The 21699-nt window shown below is 40.3% G+C and overlaps 3 protein-coding genes across 7 annotated transcripts in view; 1 reads left to right on the plus strand and 2 right to left on the minus strand.

The window, feature by feature from the left end:
- Positions 1 to 2562: 2562 nt before the first annotated feature.
- Positions 2563 to 4819, plus strand: svbp (small vasohibin binding protein). 2 transcript variants are annotated; one of them, XM_028406463.1, is made up of 3 exons: positions 2563 to 2657; positions 3137 to 3276; positions 3396 to 4819. In XM_028406463.1, the coding sequence occupies exons 2-3, from the start codon at positions 3163 to 3165 to the stop codon at positions 3480 to 3482; spliced, it is 201 nt and encodes a 66-aa protein (XP_028262264.1). In that variant the 5' UTR covers positions 2563 to 2657; positions 3137 to 3162; the 3' UTR covers positions 3483 to 4819. The 2 variants fall into 2 exon arrangements, with proteins under 2 accessions (XP_028262264.1, XP_028262263.1); XM_028406462.1 differs by having other exon boundaries at positions 2573 to 2727.
- Positions 4820 to 7755: 2936 nt separating this feature from the next.
- fbxo2 (F-box protein 2) lies at positions 7756 to 10042 on the minus strand. Of its 3 annotated transcripts, none has more exons than XM_028406663.1 (6): positions 9911 to 10042; positions 9288 to 9353; positions 8643 to 8769; positions 8480 to 8572; positions 8273 to 8411; positions 7756 to 8192 (listed from the first exon to the last, which is right to left on the minus strand). In XM_028406663.1, exons 2-6 carry the CDS (start codon positions 9322 to 9324, stop codon positions 8058 to 8060), a joined length of 531 nt encoding a protein of 176 aa, XP_028262464.1. In that variant the 5' UTR covers positions 9325 to 9353; positions 9911 to 10042; the 3' UTR covers positions 7756 to 8057. The 3 variants fall into 3 exon arrangements, with proteins under 3 accessions (XP_028262464.1, XP_028262466.1, XP_028262465.1); XM_028406665.1 differs by having other exon boundaries at positions 8643 to 8764; positions 9911 to 9990; XM_028406664.1 differs by having other exon boundaries at positions 9865 to 9979.
- Positions 10043 to 11328: 1286 nt separating this feature from the next.
- Positions 11329 to 21699, minus strand: part of LOC114436018 (integrin alpha-5-like) — a 35617-nt gene continuing 25246 nt past the window's right edge. Inside the window, exons 20-30 of one of the 2 annotated variants that reach the window (XM_028406055.1) lie at positions 19972 to 20122; positions 19678 to 19770; positions 19450 to 19529; positions 18114 to 18194; positions 17928 to 18033; positions 17678 to 17836; positions 17458 to 17559; positions 14036 to 14149; positions 13773 to 13874; positions 13570 to 13692; positions 11329 to 11693 (exon numbers count right to left, since the gene is read on the minus strand). In XM_028406055.1, the coding sequence (XP_028261856.1) occupies positions 11610 to 11693; positions 13570 to 13692; positions 13773 to 13874; positions 14036 to 14149; positions 17458 to 17559; positions 17678 to 17836; positions 17928 to 18033; positions 18114 to 18194; positions 19450 to 19529; positions 19678 to 19770; positions 19972 to 20122 (1195 nt within the window). In that variant the 3' untranslated portion in view covers positions 11329 to 11609. Of the gene's footprint in view, positions 11694 to 13569; positions 13693 to 13772; positions 13875 to 14035; positions 14150 to 17457; positions 17566 to 17677; positions 17837 to 17927; positions 18034 to 18113; positions 18195 to 19449; positions 19530 to 19677; positions 19771 to 19971; positions 20123 to 21699 lie in introns of both variants that reach the window. The other variant, XM_028406054.1, reaches the window with a different exon arrangement.

The raw sequence follows: 21699 nt of genomic DNA on the forward strand, positions 1-21699 counted from the left end.
ACTGGTCATTATCACAGTGAGGAGGTCCGTTTGGCAGCATTTCTACATAGTGATTGGATGAACCACTTGTCTCTTGTTTAGCTAACAAGCTAACAAGTACAGCTAGCAAGCTCAGAAGATGTGAACCCTTGCATATTTCTGTATAAATATTGTAAAGTGTCAAGTTTATGTCTAAACAAAAAGCGAGTTTTGATAATTAAAGCCAACAAATGTCAACAAAAATCCAATAATTCAAAAAAAAGCAAGGACAAATACAGTCACAACATTCACACAAGAGATCCCAAAGGCAACAAGGAAGCGAATCAGGGTGAGGAGACGCAGGTGAAGATCAGGGTGGGGCAGGTAATCAACAAGATCACAACAACAAAACACAAGAGGAAGAGAAACAGACAGAACACAGAACAAAAGGAAACTAGGTTTTCAAAATAAAATAAGAAAATACAAATATACCAAAACAACCAGGAAAACCTGGAACACCAACAATTTAAATCAAATCAGTTTTATTCATATAGCACCTTTTACAATCACAATGGTCTCTAGGTGTTTTACAGAAACCCAAAGTCTGAACCCCTGAGCAAGCAGAACAGGCGGGGATCGTGAAAAAAATGACCCAAAACATCAGACAATTTTCACACAAGTCCTGAAAGGAGCAATAATAACATCTAACTGTTTCTGCTTAAAAAAGTCATCCAGCCTTTAGTCTTAGATGTTAGTGGGTGTCCTTACATGAACTCTTTACTTTACAACATTTCATTCATTGGAATAAGGTCAGGACTGTGACTTGGCCGTTCCAAAAACATGAACTTCTTTACTCATTCTCAAGTAATAATAATCTAATACTATCTAGTACTAATTTATCAAAACTTGTATAGGTCACTAATACACCTAAAATAGGCCCTCATCTAATGGTATTATAGGATTGGTCCAGACCACACATGGCACATAGGCCTACTGTAGCTTAGTATGGCTAACCTGTTTGCTTATCTTCTTGCTTTTTTAAAACATGTGTGTTGATAAAGACCCAGGTCATTATCAGGTAAATGTATGACCTTAAAATAAGATTTTTATGTGAAATTATTCCCTCAGTAGCTGTGCAATATTAATGATCTCTCATTAGTTGTGGTGCCATACGGTGACTTGCTGCACCTGCACCACCTTTTTCCCTCAGTGATGTTTCTGTCATCACTGCGGGTGTTTGTGCTTCACTCTTCTCCGTCAGTCCTGCAGCGTGGTCAGCACTGTGACGTCTTTCACCTTGGATTTTCGTTGGGCAGAAACCACCGGCGGCTGTGCCATTTTTGTCTACTGTTGTCAAGCGAAGTGGATTTTACTACACGACAAACAGACACTTTCCAGCTCCCAGCTGGAGGTTTATAACAGCCAGTATCAAACATTTGACGTCAAGCGTTGACACAAAGCAGCAAAGCCGACATAAAGTTAAAAATTAGTCCTTAAAATGTAAGTTTTAGATGCAATATGTAAGTTCAGTAACCCTTGCAGCTGATCGCCATGCTTTATGTAAGCGTGTTTTTCATTTATGCTGCTGTGCCTATGGAGAAGCAAGCCTGGCTGTTGTCAGCAGAAGTTGTTCTTGGCAGGATATTATTCCGAGGGAGAGCGCTCTCCTGTAGTTGGAGGATAAATCCAGGTAAACCGTTGGTATGCTGTGCGATAAATCTCTGTGGCGTACAGCTGCCAGAGGGCACACATGCACACATCCCAGACCTTCAGGTTCACAAAAACAGCATTGCTGTCAGGTAGTTTAGTGTGAGGAGACGATCTCCTCACCTGGTGTGAGAGAGTGTTTAGTTATTCTGTCCCCTTTTATAATGACTGTTTTTGTTTCTGTGCTGATTAATGTGTTGTGGACCACCACCACCCCCCAGCCGGTGTCAGCCTCACTCCTTGCACATCTGATTTATTCGCTGAAGAGGTGCCCTCAGGGGAGTCAGCACAGAGTGTGTGTGTGTGTCTGAGCAATGCTTATCAGTGAGTGCTATAAATCAAAAGAGAAAACAGGAGGAAAACACAACAACACAAAAATAGTTTGATTATCTAAAAATTCATTTGTTGCCACATAAGCAGGTGTAAGGCGGTCAGGCTTCAGCAGAAACAATTAATTAAAGGTTCTCCTGTCAGATGCTGTGATTAATCATCTGAGTCATACACACATATCAGTCTAATGTTGAAAGATGGCAGCGATCTGTGGTAAAGTCACAGCTGGACAGTGAAACAGGGGTGACATCTAGTGGTCAGAGAGAAAGATTGTTATTGTTGTTTGTGTGTTTTTCCCTTTGTAATTTGTATTTTTGTCACAATTTAATGTCAGCCCCACTATAACACCATAATATTATATTTTACAAATACAATTACACAATTACACACAAAGATCAAAACATGATAAATTATATCATACGTATTTATATAAGTGGCAGACTATATTGTGATATTAATATAGCAATAGTTTACATTATTATACACTTGATGGCGGTAATCAGCAAGTAATTTAAAGCCATAAAAGGAAGAAGAAGAAGAACCGGAACCTCTCTACGGTCAGCCGGAACTTAGTTCAAAAGCGTCACTACTACACGGATTTGTTTATGGTGACACCTTGGGAACAGCTGTTCGGCTAGTAGCTAGCAGCGGTCAGTTTAGTGGTACGATATTTCAATATATTACGTTAAATTACTTTCCCCCTTTACTGTTATACTTGTTCTCTACACACGGGTGAGTGCGCCTTTATCTGCTCTGCGAAAAAAAATGTTGTAAGGCGTTATAACAAAAGAAAAAGAATGTAACAGCTAGCTAACAGTTTAAATATGAGTTTCTTGACGAACGTTTAATTGACCACGTATTGTTAGACGCTTAGCAGTCGGCTGACTGATAGCTAGAGTAAAGTAGTTAGCTAAAATAGCTCCATTAAACGTAGTTACGTAAATTTGGTATGTTCGTTGAAAACGCTAGCTGACACTTAGAGTATGAATCAAGTCAATTACATACTTGAAACATGTAACATTTACTTTTAGCAATAGATTCATTATCAGTCTAATTTCTGATCAATATTCAATTAATACAGAAAATCGTTTTTTTTTTTTAAATAATCACATGCTCAGAGGCATTATCTTAAACCTTTCAGGTGGATTGACTGGGAGACTTGTCACCATGGAGCCCGCCTGCCGTAAGGACAAACCAAAGCTGAACTCTACCCCGACCAGAGGAGACAGAGCCAAGCAGAAATCTGCACAGCAAGAGCTCAAACAACGACAGAGAGCAGAGGTGACTGAATGCATCGCTGTTTTCCTTTTTAATTTTCAACAAATGCGCTGACAGATGTGTTGCATGTTAGCTGTCTTCCCACTTGGTGTGTGTGTATATAACCGTTGCATTATCTACAGATCTACACTTTGAACAAGGTGATGACGGAGCTGGAGCAGCAGCAGTTCGAGGCCTTTTGTAAACAGATGCAGTCACAGGGAGAATGATGAGTCTGCACACGCGTTCTACCTGAACCAGGACCCGTCACCCTCAAAGACCCCAGTAGACACACACACAATGACATACTGTACACACCTATAAATACAGATCCGGAATCCTAACTGTAGCTTCTGAATATGTCAGTTCTCTAAGCAGAGTTGTATACAGAACATTTTCTTTTAATGTTTAGTCTGTTACGTGAACATAATTCATAAACAGAGTCATAACTGTACATGAAAGGACTTAGTGGTGATATAGGTTAAAGGTGTACATGTTGTACATGGCCACATCTCCTTTGAGCTTTTCATCAAACTGATGCATGTTTTGGATCGAGTGTATTTTACTATCCTTAGAAAAGAAGTCTTTAACTAAGTAGAAGAAATATTTCAGGAGAGCTGAATGCTTCAAAAAATACTTTTTTGTCAAAACTTTATTTATTTTTTATAGTAAACTTTGTAAGAGACACATGGTTTTCTTGCTGATGTCCCTAAGTGTTAAAATTCTAGAATTGAACAATCAGACACAGGACTATTATCAGTATTTTTTTTTATGTATAAATCAGCATCAAGTCTTTTTAAAAATTAATTTATTTCTTTATTTGAAATTTTGGTTTTAAAATTGTCTGACCAAAATAAGAACGAAAGATGAAATTTTAGCAAACAGGGTTAACTGTGTGACAGAATGAAAGTGCATCCCACTTCTAATTAAAAAAACAACACAAAATTGTTCATGTAAAAAAGTTCAAAATGTATACTACTTTATGTTGTGGATGAAACATTCACTAACTGGTGCTATAACGGTATATTTATATTTATATATATTTGATTTGTAGCCCTGTGACATGAACGGGAAGACATGAAGTAATGTTTAAGTATGACACTTCCTGTTGCAGGTGACACAGGTGACGTGTAAAACTATCAATGTGCACATGCATGTTGTTTAATGTAATGTTCATATTGAAGTCATTGAAGTAAATTTTTAATGAAATGTCAAAAGATGAAAATCTTTTCCGCAAAAAATACAATTTGAACAATGCCGTGTGAACATAGTATTATCAATATAAACATGATAAATATGACCCTTAATCTTAAGTCAGATGAGTGTATTACAGTGACTCGTGAACAAAGCAGCACAGTGCCCTCAGTATGCCAGTGTTAACAGTGCTCACATTGAACTCTGTATGAACAATATTGTGTTTAACAGCCACTGGTCTGTACATGGATTATTGTTACTGTTTTATTGTCATCACGATTTGTACCCTACATAGCTTCTAAATATTTCATACAGTATGCCATCCACTTTGACTTATGTTGAATTTGATGAAAATAAAGGTTTTTTATTTAAATATGTGTTTGTATTTGATGGTGGACATACAATGTAATATACATAACTTTTTCTTCACTGTTCCATTATTTAACATGTTCACCAAGTACCCCCATTATTTAGCAGCAATAACTTGCAGTAATGGTTGTCTGTATGAATTTATCAGCTTCTCACATCATTGTGGAGGAATTTTGGTCCTCAACTATGTGAGAGATTGAGAATGATAAAGTCATTCTTCTTTACAACACTTTTTTGTATTCATTTATGCACAGCTTTTAAGGCATTTAAATGACTGAGGTCTGGACTTTGACTAGACCATTCCTAAGCCAGTTAGTTAACCAAGCTTTAACTGTTAGACAGATGGACTCACATTTGTCTCTAGAACACTCTGGTATACAGAGGAGTTCATGGTTCATGGTTCACTCAATGACTGCAAGGTGTCCAGGTCCTGTGTCTGTAAAACAAGCCCAAATCATCAGTCCACCACCGTGCTTGACAGTGTGTATGAGGTGTTTCTGCTGAAATTCTGTGTTTGATTTTCAGCAGACATGGTGGTGAGCATTAAGACCAAACAACTGCACTTTGGTCTCATGTGTCCATAGGCTTCCATGTGCTTTTTAGACAGAAGAGTCTTTCTACTGGTAACCCTTCAAACAAACTGTACTTGTTCAGTCTTTACCTAATTGTGCTGTCACATTAACACTGAGCATGCTCAGTGAGGTCTGTAGGCTCTGACTGACAAACTGTCAAAATGTCTGTTTTTATAGAGGTCTGTACACCTGCTGATGATCAGTTTATCAGGCAGCACCTGCTGCAGCCCACATAATTAAATCCTATGAAAGCAGTAAGAGGGGACGCAGTATGAACGTGATTTTTGGTTTTATTTTGGCTTTGTTTTTGATAAGTTACAGTTTTTTCTGATTGCTTACAGTTTTTTCTGATTGCTTAAACACTAACTATGATTCTTATAGCACAATTTCTAAAACTATTAATAGTTATAGCAAAATCACTCACTGAGTTTGCAAAACTAAAAGCAAAAAAACTGCTTTACACTCAATTTGCACTTTTGTAACACACAATTTGCAATTGTATAAATATAATCCACTTCACAGCACTGTTTTTGCTGAACTGTAAACACAACTCACTGCTTTACACACAACTTCCAAATGATCAACACACTCCTAGTAAAACTACACACATTTATGGCTGGTATTTACACTATTTTGCCACTGAAGCTTACCTGTGGCTTATTCACAGTGCTCATGCTGATTGCAAAGTGAACTAATGATGTAAAACAGTTCTCACATGTGACAGTGTAGCCAGACAGTTGGCAAAATAGTGTAAATACCAGCCATAAATGTGTGTAGTTTTACTAGGAGTGTGTTGATCATTTGGAAATTGTGTGTAAAGCAGTGAGTTGTGTTTACAGTTCAGCAAAAAGAGTGCTGTGGATTATATTTATACAATTGCAAATTGTGTGTTACAAAAGTGCAAATTGAGTGTAAAGCAGTTTTTTTGCTTTTAGTTTTGCAAACTCAGTGAGTGATTTTGCTATAACTATTAATAGTTTTAGAAATTGTGCTATAAGAATCATTGTTAGTGTTTAAGCAATCAGAAAAAACTGTAACTGAAAACACATCTGGCTTTTGCTTTCTCTGTGCACAAGGTATGTCCATGTGAGGTCAAACTTTTGTCATAAATAGTTCTATAAACACACAGGGATTCAAATTTCAAGTATGAATGTTTATTCACACACATCAAAACAAACACAAGAAAACATACAATTTCACTGAAAGAGAGAGAAAATCAGTCTCATTGTCTCTCTGGGTCCGGCCACAGAATTTCATCAACATCACATGCAATGTCTTCTAGTCCAAGGCACCGGGGAACATGTCTCCTGGAGTGCCAAATCCAGGCCTGACATGATGCCTGGTCCATATCCACGCATGCCTCCTTCCAGATGCTGGATGTCTAGTAATTCTGTGGAGTAACAGTTTCAGTTTTACATGTACAGTATTGTTGTTTTTCTCATTAGAGTATGATACACCTACAAAACTTAGAGTGAAGGAACTGTGCTAACCCATTCTCATCAATATGTCCTCATGATGCTTGCTACAGTGTAGCGGCTCAGGCTGAACCCGTTGTCCAGCTTCCCTCAGGGTCATTCCATGGTTGATCACATGATCCACTATTGTAGCTCCGATGACATCAGTAATTCTATTTCTTCTTACTCTTCCTCCTTCCTCTTCACCTCCTCGTCCTCTTCCTCTAAATTCACCTCCTAGTCTTCGTCCTCCTCCTCTTCCTCATGTTCCTCCTCTAATTCTCGTTCTTCTCAGTCTCCTTCTCCCTCCATTGTTCTCCACACTGAAGCTTACCTGTGTCTTATTCACAGTGTTCATGCTGATTGCAAAGTGAACTAATGATGTAAAACTGTTCTCACATGTGACAGTGTAGCCAGACAGTTGGCAAAATAGTGTAAATACCAGCCATAAATGTGTGTAGTTTTACTAGGAGTGTGTTGATCATTTGGAAATTGTGTGTAAAGCAGTGAGTTGTGTTTACAGTTCAGCAAAAAGAGTGCTGTGAAGTGGATTATATTTATACAATTGCAAATTGTGTGTTACAAAAGTGCAAATTGAGTGTAAAGCAGTTTTTTTGCTTTTAGTTTTGCAAACTCAGTGAGTGATTTTGCTAAAACTATTAATAGTTTTAGAAATTGTGCTATAAGAATCATTGTTAGTGTTTAAGCAATCAGAAAAAACTGTAACACAACAAGTTGAACACAAGAGGGGGTACCTTTGGAACATGGCTGTGAAGTTTATAGGTAAACCTGTCAGTGTTCACCCTGACCTTAAACAGCCTGTTATAGTTCCTGCAGTGTAAAACACCTTCAGTCATCAGTATAAATAAATAATAAATAAATACACACAGAGCATGACCACTCAACAACAACAGTTTGGTTTATTATATCATTTTAATTTCACCCTTGAGGAGTGTCACTGTGCAGAGGTAGAAGTTAACAGATTAGTATCTGTGTTGCAAGCAGTAATTTCAGTTAGTAAAGCAGGTGCTATCATGACTGCTCTGTGTTACATATCTCTTACTAGCAGCAGTATGTTTCCACAACATGCACAGCAAAATGCAGGATAAACAGAGGTGTAAGGCAGAGCTGGTCCTCTGAAGCCCTTACATGACCCTACTCTCTACCTTTAACTATTGGTTGGTTTCCCTTCTTCTTTTCCTGGTTTTCCTTCGGTTCAAACCTCCACAGTCACAGTGCTCCCGGTGACGCGCACTCCAAACCAGCCGTCCCAGAACTTGGTGTCTTGTCCTCCATGCTCGAAGGAGATGAAGCGCAGCCCGGGGCCGTAGTCAGAGAATATATGGGTGACCTGAGGAGAGGAAACTGCTGTGTGATCTCTGCTGTTGTGTGTGTGTGTGTGTGTGTGCGCGCACCCCTGTGTCTACTTACCTGTTTCCAGGAGCAGTCTTCACAGTCAGGGTCCAGCGTCACTGGCTCGTGTTTGTACTCCTGTATGACCTCATGATTCTCATCCAGCAGGCACACTGTCATCTGGTAGGTGCAGCCACAGTCCGTCCTCCCGCAGTACCTGCAGGATGAGATGCTCTTTAAACTGTCACAGTCTCTACATGCATGTCTGTCCACCTTTTGTCTTACCAGTCCTCCACTGTTACAGCAGGCTGAGTGTCAAGATCTTCAGAGAAGTAACCCTCTGCCAACAGGTCGATCACCTGTCTCTTCAGACACAACCTGTGATAAAGATTCATTAAATCAAAATGTGTGTGATATAGTCACATGTAATGATGTGATGAAGACTCACTCAAAGGAGGTTGCAAAGTATTTTGTTACTCCGTCATAACAAAAATCATGACCGCAGTCCCCAGGCATGTCCTCCACCTTCCACTGGCTTCCGCCGTTCTCCGTCAGCTCCCAGAATTCCAGCTGCTCTGGGTGAAAAAATCCACACTCTCAAGCTGCCAGTCTGACCACAGCATCATAACTGATCTCTATTTTATTTATGTCCTAATCCCACATAAGCTTTTGCAAATTACAAAATTTCCCCCAAATCTTTGACTGATTGTGGTTTCATTGTGGTTAGGTTTTGATAATTGATTTTAAAATTTTCCTCAGGAACCCCAAAAACATACGCATACATTTTGAAATATAATAACAGTGTTCCTTCACTGCAGCAACTGTTTTCTAACACATTAGCAACCACCATGCAACTTTAAATATACAAAACACAAACTGCATAAAGTTGTAATCTGGTTCCATGCAATCATCTGAATCAGCACATTCTTCATAATATATATTTTTATTTATTAGTGTATGGAGTTATAAACTACTATAATGATGTTATATCAGCAGAAAAGACTGCAAATGAAAATTAGAAAAAAAAGTTTTTTGCAAAATGTACATAGAGCTGAATAATTGCAGATCATCTGTAAAGAAAATGATATCTTACCTTCCCCACTGGGATTCTTCAGCAGGTTTCTAGCCATGATTCCAGCTTACACAGGAAGGGCAGGACCTGCGTGGAAAAAACATGAAACTGCTGCTTACATCCATAATGCTTTAAAGTCATAGTATTGATTGAAATACAAACAGCCCGGAGTCTTCAGAGATACCGAACACTAATACCCCTGTCTGCTGACTCACAGCACAGCAGGCAGCGCAAAAGCCTAGCTCTGTATATGCTGAATAGGAGGCATCACAGAGGATCAAGCGGACATTAGACAGACATCAGTCAGCAGGAAAACACCCAGGGATGGCTGAGCACTTTTCCTAAACACCATTACCTCACTAGTAATGATCACAAACATCAAAACAATCCTTCATTTTGGGTGATTCCTTTGAAGGGGCTATGTATCAATTTTTATATGACTCATGATGGTATTAAATCAAACAATATAACAATTTGTTAATCTGAAGCCTAGAGGACAGATCTGTGTCCTCAAACTGCTGAGTCATCGGCCTCTCTTCCAAAGCCACAGACATTAAAGAAGCAGCACATGCATACTAACATGCTTCACTGTACTTACTGTAAGTAAGAGAGTCATAAGACAGCATACTGCATGTGTTACTCACAGCCACGGAAGGCCAAACGCAGTCTCTTCTGTTTCCTCCGTCACTTTCTCTGACCAACACTTGAGCTCCTCTGCAGAGTAGCGCCCTCGTGACAGAATGGTTTTTATAGCCAGAGTGCACGCACTCGCACACACACACACACACACACACACAGAGAGAGAGAGAAAGAGAGAGAGAGAGAGCTAGAGAGAGAGGGAAGGGAGTGACACAAAACACCCAATCTGCAGGTTGGGAGGGAGAATCTAACCAGTGGGACTCAGCAGAACTACACATGTACACACTCAGCACAAATATCAGTCAGTGCATAAACAGCAGCAATGTGAGGAATCTCTCCATAGCTTATTTACATACAGAACAAAGAAAGAAGAGCTATCCTTTATACCCTTTTGTACATATAAATCATACAATTCTTCTTATATTGTTACATGTCTAGCTGTACTACGAACAGGTTTATTTAAACCTGGAGGAAATAAAGTAACTGATAAAAAAAGTGATAACTGATAAAAAAAGAAATTTTGCAAGAGTATGTATTCAAGAAATCTGGAAGCGAGGCATGGGAATCTGAGAGACTAAAGAGGATTACCTCAGTTTCAATTTGTTTTAACTAAAAGAAAAAGTATAGTTATTGTTGTTTTTTGCAGCGATATATATAAATCAGGCTGTCATCTGCATACAGGTGTTATATTTTTCTAGATTGATCTTCCTGGGTACATTTTAGAGAGAAAATAGAAGCGGATCAAAAATGAAGCCTTGAGTGCAGTGGAAGCAGAATAAGGCTGAACACAAACTGAACTGTGTTTTTATTAATGACTTTTTTGCAACTACTGTTGATACTACTTTTGATAGAGATGACATTTTCTCAATTATAGCAATATGTGTGATTTGTAAATTAAAACACTAACCAAAATGTTATCAGTTCATTGATGAGTCAAGGGTTTCCTGACTAACATGAAGGCATAAAGCTGAAAAACATGACCTTTAAGAGCTATGCTCTATGGCCAGTTATGATGATTGCACATTGTAGAGGTTTTCTATGCTGGACTGTGGTCAATGTAGAGACTCTGGCTAGCAGCAAGCCTGGTGTGTTTATAGACCTCACTGAAACTGCTTCCGCACTCACACTCACACACACACACACATTTTGGATGGGTATACAAAATTAGGCTTTATTCTGGGCCATGACACCAATAGGTCAATGAATACATTACATCATACACAAGGTACCTCCCAATATGGGAGAGGAATAATTCAAGTTAAACATTACAGTTTCATTGGTCCTGCAGACAGTACAGTACAACATTCAACAATCAATAGGAAAACACTGTGCCATAAATAACAACTGGTGTAGCCTAAAGACCATACAAAAGCAAAGCTCAAACACATTTAGATTGGCATTAGTGCGTTTTGTTGGAGGTGCGTTTCCGTGTCCCTACAGGAGTATTGTATGAGGAGTTTATGAGGAGGGAATTGGCTTCTGAGAAAAATCTGATTGTACAAAAACATCAGTGCACATCCAACTGCAAGAACCCTGTCGTTGGCATTTTAGTGCAGCACCAGATAATGTTTGTTCCAGTGATACAGCACCCATAACTGACTCTTCAGTAATGGGCTGTCTGCTTATTCCGTCATTTCTTTGGGAACGTGACGACACTTCCAGTTCTTTGGAACAGCTGCAGAGGGAAGATCTACCGCCCTGGATCTAAGCTTCAGAGGACGCCTGGGGTTTGAGCTGGGCCTTCTCCATGGTCGTACCATACGGATCTGACCGTTTAAAGAAGCCCATCTGCAGAGAGATCAGTAAAGGAGACTCATTCATCTCTTTCACCATTTAACACTATTGAATCTATACAGTAAAAATGATATATATCAGCTGAAAATTCTAAAAAGAAAGACGTAGAAGGAACCAGCAACTTTATTCTTACTACACAGAATTCACACTGTTCATTAAACACCCTTTTCCTCCTCCCCTGTCTTTGTGTGTGCTTCATTGCAGGAGTGAAATCTAAGTTGCGTTCGAAATCACTCGCTAATCACTATATAGGGCCCTATATAGTGCCTTTGCCATTTTGTAGTGCTGTCCGAATTCTAAGTGAGAAATTATACACCCCATATAGGGCCCTTAATGTATCCCACAATGCATCTTGAAAAGTAGCGTCCATCCGATGGTCACTACTTTTAGCGATATGTCCCATCATGCATTGCGCAGACCAGCGAAGAGAATGGGAACGGAAGTTACGTCACCTGTCTTATAAATATAATGATGGTTTCTAGAATGCAGCATGACCAGTTGTGTTTGCTTTATTTATGTTTTGCCATAAAAAGAGTTTGTTTGGCCGGCAGAGAACGGCTCGTTTAATTTGCGACAACAATGACGTCATTAATGGCGATAGAAAATCACGGAGGTGTCCGAAATGTCCAAAAATGCTTTCACAATAAGTTCACTATATGGTGCCCTACATTGAACTCCCCATATAGGGAGTATGGAGTAGGGAGTAGGGAGTAGGGAGTGAGAGTGATTTCAAACACAGCCCAAGTGTGTGGAACCGCAGAAGCTGTTCAACATCTCAGCAATCAAGCCCTCTGCTAATGATCTGCTCTGTAGACCAATACCAGTCTTAAACTGTGCTTGCTAGAAACAACCTAATAAAAACACTGTAAAAAACATCTTTGTTGTACGGGTTAGAAAATGTGCTGTAGATGAGCTAACATCACAAAAAGCATTTGACTAAGTCAAGTCAATTTGTATTTATATAGCACTTTTTCCAATCAAAATTGTCTTTAGGTGCTTCACAGAGACCCAGAGCCTAAACCCTCTTAAGAGCAACAGCGACAAGAAAAAGTCCCTTTTAACAGGAAGAAACCTTGAACAGGACCCGACTCATAAGGGAGAACCTTCCTGCTGACAGTCGGCCAGGTGAAGGAGGAGAAGAAGAAGAGGGAGACAGGACAGAGAGGATGAAGGAGAGAGTTAATGACATGAATCACTAGTATGAATTAGGCAACTGCTCAGTGGATCATGTTTGTGTCTCCCAAGAGCGTAGGCCTGTAGCAGCATAGCTATGATAAAGATTAAGAGGCCCTATACTACCTATGGCCATATTCTATCTGTGGCTATAGCCATATTAATAAGTGAACCATGCCTGATAAAGATGACCTCATTAGTGGCGTTGTGTCCACAATTATGTGCAGTCAACTATACATAAAGCGAAGGGTTGTAGTTAAACAGTTAAACATGTTTTGTTTGAGTTGAACATACACCAAACACTGCCAAGACACCACCAAGGAAGCTGCTGGTCAAACAACATGGCCATTAATGCTCCACAACCCTACTGAAATAATGTCTTTTCAACTTATATAAATAAAGTTGAATTGTAAAGGAAAAACTCTATTTCCCTCATAACCAAACATCATCACAGAGTTGAAGCACGATGACAGCAGTATAATGTATGGGTTTTGGCTGCTGTGCTGCCTTAGCATGACCTCCAAATTTATAAGATATCTTAATTCATAAAGCTGGGGTGATTTTGTCAGTAGCTGGCTGATACAGCAGGACAACAGCCATAAACACTGAATCCTAACATAATAAAGCTTGTAAGTGATTATTAGTGGTTTTTGCCACTGGTCTCTTTTTTCTTGTGTGGTAATTGTATAAACATTACCTTGTACAGTAGATATATGAGCATGGCCAGTAATAGCAGTCCAACAAGAACAGCCAGGATAATGATCCACACTGGAACAGAGAAGTGATTGTCCGGCTTGCTCCACATCACAGCTGTCAGCACCTGAGACAGGACAACACACAACTGTTCCACTCTGCACTGATGTTCATGTGTCATGAGGGGTTTACAAGAAAATCCAGTACCTTTTTAGATCCTGATGGTTTAAATTTGGGAGGAACAGAATACGGCATCCTCTCCACCTCAAAATGAACAGAGCACTCCAGGATGTACTGCTTAAAGGTGCGCTGTGAAAAAGCAAAGGAATTAATGTGGAATGGGGAGACACCGGCAGTTACTGCCGGTGTCCAACAGAGGGCAATATAAGAGCAGGAATAATCTCATGTTAGAGTTTTCCATATACATATACCCAACAAGACTTTGTGGCTGTGTGGACCTGTAGTCTCACCTCGATAAAGGTTTCAGCCCACAGTCTGGAGCGGACAGTCAGGATGACGCTGGCTCCTCTCTGCAGCAGCCCCACATTACACTGTAGCTGCCAGCACTCCACAGTGCTGCACGTCTAACAGAGGCAAACACAGCGTGCGTTCAACATCAATCATCAGTTTGGACTGTGTGGGTTTATCAGAGTCCACTTTCGACATAAACAAGCCTATCCATGCAATTGCATGTTCTGCACTTTATTACATTTTGACCATGGGCAATTGAAGGCATCATCTGGCAGGTTGTGTGCAGAAAACAGTCTTAACCTGTCCCCCATGAGACAGTCCTGATCTTTGGCCATTGCCATTTGTTTCGTTGTCTTATGCGTTTTGCTGGTTACATTCACTTAGACCCTAAACAATCATTATACATATACAAGGTGCTTTGGGGGCCCCAAAATATTTATTATTCTTAAATTGTCTGGCCATATCTAGTGAAGTTATAAAGGCCTGAAGGTGATTCTTTCTTTATAGAGGCCACAAGAAACAAGTCCTGCTCCAACAAAACCTCATTCAATATCCCACTGACATTTACAGCTATGCTAATAGCCTGGAACAGAGCCTGTCTCAACATTCATTCAAATATTTCATTTTTACTGGCCTTCAACAAACACTGCTTTCTACCCACTGTCAACACATGTCCATAAATGAGTCATTTTAGATACTGTACTAATCCCAGAGGCGCGCCACAGGCTAGGGTGAAGTGTCTTGCCCAAGAACACACAACAGTGACTAGGGAGGAGTTGGGATCGAACCACCAACCTTCCGGTTACTAGACAACCTATATACCACTGCACCACTGTTGTCATGAACATCTTGTTGAGAAATTCTCTAATTAACTTACAGTAGTGTTATTATTAGGGATGTCCCAGTTAGGTTTTTTTGCCTGAGTCCGAGTCCGAGTCATTTGATTTTATCTGCCGATACCGAGTCCTGATCCAATACTTTCAAGATTCTCCATAAGATCAATAAACTTTAATTTCTAAAGAACATTTAACACTGGAAAGTCCCCCAATCATCAACATTATTATTATTATTATTGTTATTATTAATGATATTAATATTAATGTTGATATTATTATTATGAGTAGTGGTAGGCCTATTACCATGGCTTATCTGAGCATAGTCAATGGAGTTAAGTCAAACCAACTAGCACGTCATGAGCAACAGAGCCGAACAACACGCACTCTCTGGGAGTGGGCTCACCTGTATGCACATGTGCTTGTGTGCGCACGCGTTTGCATGTGTGTATGCGCATCAGGCCGCTGCAGACAGCTGCAGTGAATTTTACAAATGCCACCATGTAGACAGAAACACATAGAAACTGACAGCAGAGATGGCACAAGAGGACTGGGCAAGAGAACTGATGGGCGGCGCTGCAGCGAGTGCCGCCAGTGAGAAGGCAGAGAACTTCACTCGTACAACGCGGACTCTCTGAGAGCAGGTTCTATACATGAGCATGTGTTGAAAAAAAAAAAAGTGTTGAAACGGTGTTGAGCAGCTTCACAGCTCTCTGTGTTGCTGTAACGTCCAAGCCCTGCAGCAGAGGAAAACAAACCAGCATGCAAATGTAATTTATCGCGGCCGAAAAACTTAATTTATCGTGCAATTAATTGATTTATTGTTTATCGCGACAGACCTAGTCATACCCCTACACTACAGGAAACAGAGCCACCCTGCACAGAAGGCGTTAACTTTGAGAGCATTAATAAATATATATCCGAGTCCTGATCGGGAGGTAACATCCGATTCCGATCGAGTCTGAAATCATGTAATCGGGCCAAAATAATGACATTGCATATATTAGCATTCCAATCTTCATAAAGTTGTTAGTATATATAAATCATTTTTGTTTGTTTATGCAATTTATCCCACAAGAAGTCTAAAGATAAATAGTCAAGAGCATCAAAAAATGGCCTGGGTGTCCCAGAGGACAAATTTAGCCTCTTTCTTTTCCTGTTGTTGTTGTTGTTCTCTGGAATTCTAACATTCAACATTCAAATCGTGTGATTCTGCTGATTAGAAACATCTACATGTGGTCGGATCCTCTGATGGCTTATTTGACACCATCAGGAGGAGCTGTCATTACAGTCAGTGACGTAGGCTGCCTCAAAATAACTCAATCGCAAACCTAATTAATGTCTCGCAAACAATTCCGACAGGCAGCAGGAGATGTTGACCAGAGCTCATCATATCTATTCCCATTTCCTCTGTTGAAAGAAATAACCTCATTAGAATTCAAGCACAGCCTCTTCTTTCTACAATGTGATTAGGTTATTTCAGTGAACAGCACAGCCCCACTCAGCAGAGCCGAACACTAATGAAAACACAGACCTGTATTAAACCCAGTGGGACTGAACACCCCACATAAGAACTATTGACCATTTAAGAAGCTCTGTTGTGGTGTGTTTGGAGCTCTGCAGACGCGCGTCACCACAATCTCTTCCCACATGCTGAGTCAAGGAGCAAAGAGAGAAGCAAACACCTCCTGGGGTCTTTATAGGACATGTGGAGTCTCCTGATGAGGAACAAATGTGCTCCCAAAGTCAGAAAGAAAAAGATAAATCCAACCAAAGTACGTTCTTCTGTTAGTAAATAATTTTAATAAATTATGAAGTTATGTTTAAATTTTAGAAGCCAAAACAGGATTTAATTTTTTTTTCCCTCACAGAGCCAAGTGAACAGTTTAATGTTGCTTTCCTGGCTATCCCTTTATGGGTTTTATTAGAAAAGTCTCATTCAGACTTAGGCTTTCAATTTACACACAAAAAGAAGTCCTTTACATGTTATTTATTAAGGAGGCAAAATCTGAATTAGTAGAATATAAATCTATGATGCACCAATTTGTTTGTCTTCGTTAATGCTTTTAGCATAGCACAACACAATAATACAGGGGTAACAGTTGACAGACAAGCTACATTCTATCCTACCATATTCTAAACTCCTTTTTTTCCCTGTACTACAGGATCACAGGGTGGCTGGAGTCTATCCCAGCTCTATGCCCAGATAAGTGAAAGGCAGGGTACACCCCGGACAGGTATTCAGTCTATTACAGGGTTAACATAGGGAGAAGGCGGAGTACCCGGAGAAAACCCGTGGAGGGACAGGGAATGTGTACAAACACCACTGACACATCACAATAGACCCCCTGCAGTATGCCTACTGGCCCAACAGGTCCACCTCAGCCCTGCACATCTCCCTCTGACACCTGCAGAGTAAAGACTCCTACATCAGGATACTCTTTATTGACTGCAGCGCATTGAACACGGTCATCCCCCACAAGCTCACCCACAAACTGTTCTCTCTTTGACTACACCCCATCATCTGTGACTGGCTCCTGGACTTTCTGACTTTCTCTCCTGGTTCTGTGTTTTCAATGTGGTCTCACCAGGTTTCCTTGTTCAGCCAGAAGATCTTTGTGCACCTCCCTCGTTTGGACGTGGTGCTCAGTGTTTGACATCAGCGACGTGGGTCCCTCTGTTGCTGGAGGCTGAAGCACAAGCATACATACGGTACATACATTGTCAGTCATTAACCGTCAGTCTAATATTCATAGCCAAGAATAGAACAATGGCAATGAAAATTACCATGACAATCAAGCTCCTCACCTTGAGTTTCAGTGCATTGAAGGTTGTCTTGGAGGAGCAGCTCAGGGGCCCCTCTGTGAGCAACTCCACAGGGTAGAGCAGCTCATGGCCGTGAGCCTTCAGAGGACATTTCACTTTCAATGTGGAAAGGCTCACCACACTGGGACCATTATTCAATAACTGTGAGACAAAATGATCAGCATTACCACCTTTTATTTTTAAAGGACCACAAACAGACAGATGTCAGTAAGAATAAGGAATCACAGCATACTTCATAGACTTGCTGGAGCTCGGGGCCGACGTCCTGCTCCTCTACCAGACTGTGACGAACCGTCCAGTTGGGAGGGGGGAAAATAACTTTGTCTGGCCGAGAAACACTGCAGGAACAGTCACACGGTCAGCTTGGCAGAAATCATGGTAGGAAAGATTGTATAATGTGATGTCGTCAGAGCCTTACCCCTGCAGAATGACATCAGCCATGGCAGCAACCTCCAGCTCATACAGCACCACTTCACTCTCAGAGTTATTTGCATTTTTACTAAAACATACAGAAAAAAATGTTCATTTATCATCTGTTGACCAGCCACTGAAATGGACAAATATTAAAATATAAAGAATATAAAGACACGGTTGACATTTCCAACAAACTGTTAGCATGTCTACCTTCTTCAAAGCCACAACCAATCTCCCCAAGTCTATTTAGCAAGTAGTCCACATGGCCTAAATGGCATCCAGTAATATTAATCAATATGCACGCACAAAAGTACAAAAAGAAAACAAGAATCCAAGCATTCAAGGACCTGCTGCACATTTGGCTGACAGGGACAGAGATTCTGTTTAAAGAGCAAATTTTTCAAGTCAAAATGAAGAATGAAGTTGAAGTCTTTACCTCTGGTACTATTCACAGTGAAGTGAAACATGAGGGTAAATTATAAGAAATCCACAAAAGTGGAAGGAAATCTTTCATGTGCTTGTTGTTTCTGGACAAAATCCCATTTTCCCAAAGAAAATATCACAGTTTGTGAAATTGTACAGCTGGGATTGTTATGAAACTCTAGTGACTCATTCTGTCCAAATTGTATTGCAAAATCATCCAGAAGTCAAAGTCAAAGATAAAAACCTATGTTGCGCATTTTGTTGAGAAACATCTGAACACTGCTAAAAATATCAGAGGAAACTATTGTCGAAACAAGACCTTCAGCCTAAATAACTTAAGTGTGAAAATCTGTGTCAGGTGTCATACACCTCAGCAGTGTTGGCACCACCAGCCTCAACCTCACCCGGGAAAACAGTCATTAAGTTTTGATATGAGTGAAACTACTGGTGTGACAAAATACAGCATGACTACAACAAAATTTTATTTTCTCTTCTACAGAACAGACTCCTTCAGGGCATTTGTAGTCCCAGTTAGCTGCTTGTTAGCAAACAAAATCCCAGTGAACACAAACCCACTAACCAAAATGCTAAAATGTTAACATTTTCCAGGTTGCAGGGCTCATTCCTGCTTCACTTTGTAAATGTGTGTATGTGAAATCTGATGTTCATACTGGGACCCATCACCAAGGCAACCAAGAAAATGACGAAATTCATTTTCATTTTCTGTATATCTGTATATCGACTAATCCTCATTTCATTTGGTGCCTTTGAATAGCTTCTCCTCATTCGCCACAATAGCTATGTCTCATGGGTATTGTACATTTGAATTTCATTCTAACATAAAAATTAACATTTATTCTAGTGGACCTGCTGTTATCACATGACCATATTGCACCATACTATACTGGAAGACCTACCTTCGTATCTGGAGCTCAAACTGGACTGTATTCTGGGTGTCCTTCAGCCTGGGTATGCTAAATCGAAGGCCGGCCCATAACTAGACACAGGATATGGAAACAACACTGTTTTCACACGTTTTCCCCAGTTTGCTTATGCATGACCTACACAAGTTGACTTGACTTAGTTGTACTGAGACATAGGGAAAAAAAGGCCAAAAACAACATGTGGGTTTAGCTGGCTCTTACGCTGGTACCAGACGTCATGGGGTTTCCCAGATCGCACACCAGATAGCGGGTTTGGTTTTCTGCATCATAACTGCACGTCAGCTGAGTCAGGCTCTGGGAAGCATAAAAAGAATATCACTCTTTTTTATATCATAAGAGTCTACTCCTTTTTTACAGACCCTGCTGTGATGTAATCTGATGTAATCGGATGTAATCGGACTGTAATATAACTGTAATATGACTGTAATCTATATATCTCAATTTAACATTCACAACAGAGAGCCTTGTGATAACAGTAATAATCGTCTGTCTCACCACATTGTTGCGTGCTATCCCGCTGTAGTCTGCCTCAGAGGGAAGCGCCACATAGAGCTCAGCCTCGTAGGCCCCTCCCTCTCCCTCGTTCCTGGCATTAAAGGTGAGGCTCAGAGAGTTTTCATCACCCAGGTACACCTCTTTTCTGTCACTGTGGATAGAGAACCACAACGATCACACCTGAGCCAACACATAATAAATGTGGAATACATATATTAATACAGTTTTGTGTTGTAAATGTACAACATTTTAACATGTGTGTAGGAAAAACAAACTCAAAATTGCATTACGTATTGCATGTATTACATCACTTTTTTGGCTGTGTAAGCTGTGTAAACAACATCTACTGTATTATCACCTCTCATCTTAGCCCTATAATCAGTCTCTTGTAGTGAGCTGTGAGAGAGAACCAAAACAGCTTTAAAACCAAAACAATGGGCTGCACCAAACACCAAAAAGACAGAAATACTACTACAGATTTAGTCTTTGACAAACAGGACCTTATCCCTGAAAGAAATACACTACACAGCCCAATGAACAGCTGGGCAGCAGTGACAGGAAGTTATGGAAGTAGATCCCCGTAAAATCCATGGGAACACTCATAGCACAATGATCATGGATGATAGTTTGTACTGTTTTCTCTATAGGCAGGCTGATCCGCCTATCAGGACAACAGGTAGAAACAGAGTCAGAATGTTTTAACCTTATGTTATCAGTTTATTAAGAATGTCTGCAAGATATACCCAAAGATATAATTTCCTATACCAAACATAGTAAACTAATGATGTGATATGTTTGGAGATAAGCTTTGTGAGGTTCTGTAAGGATCTGTGTGTGTGTGTGTGAACCAAACAGCAACTTGCATAACTGAGAAATAACATGGAAATGAAAAAAAAATGCAGTTCCTTAAGTGGCCACTTGAGGGTGGCTTCAAAGTGATTCACACTACCATCGAAAAATGAATAGGTGCTGTCTTAGATCATGAGATGCCTGCTTCCTCAACATGGTGTGAGAAGTAGCATCATAAATAGTGTGCAATTCAAGAGTTAAAAATACAACATAAGAAAAATATAATACAGAATTGTAATTGCTAGCATGCAGGCACGCTAACACTAGCTTTTAGCCACTAGCATGGCTGCATGTTTTGTATTTCCTATTAGTTTCAGTCTCTTAAAGTTCATTTAGTGAAATCAGCAGGCTACATCCTAGCATTACCTCTGTTATTGCGTCCATTTAAAGTTGCGTGGTGCAGGGCATAACAAAAAAAACGCCAGAGAAGAATGTAAAAACGTAATGAGAAGCAGGGACACAAAGTCTTTTCCAGACAATGCATCTCTGTTTTGGTTAGTCCCCACAGGCCTTTTTTTCCCCCTCATGACCGACCTGGGAAACGACCCAAATCTGATCACTGTGATTTGTCTCAGGAAACCGACCCCCACCTTTACTCTGAGTGTTCACAGTGACGCCCCTGTGTGCGAACACGTTTTCGGCATAGTGATAAATCCTCTCAATGCCCTCCAACTCCGACCCTCCCTCCCTCGTCAGCTTCACTTGGCTGCAGTAAATTCATGTTTCTATTGAGCAGAAAGGGGGGGAAAGGAGCCTGGCTGAGGGTCCTTCTTTAAGTCTGTTTCCTGCGACCCCCCTCCTCCCCCTTTGTCTTCAGAGGGTATGGACGCAGTAACCCCCTTGCTAGGTAAGACATGCAGCCATATGATTTTGATTAGG

The sequence above is a fragment of the Parambassis ranga genome, chromosome 5 (genome assembly GCF_900634625.1).
Source record: "Parambassis ranga chromosome 5, fParRan2.1, whole genome shotgun sequence".
Taxonomy (NCBI): Eukaryota; Metazoa; Chordata; class Actinopteri; family Ambassidae; genus Parambassis; species Parambassis ranga.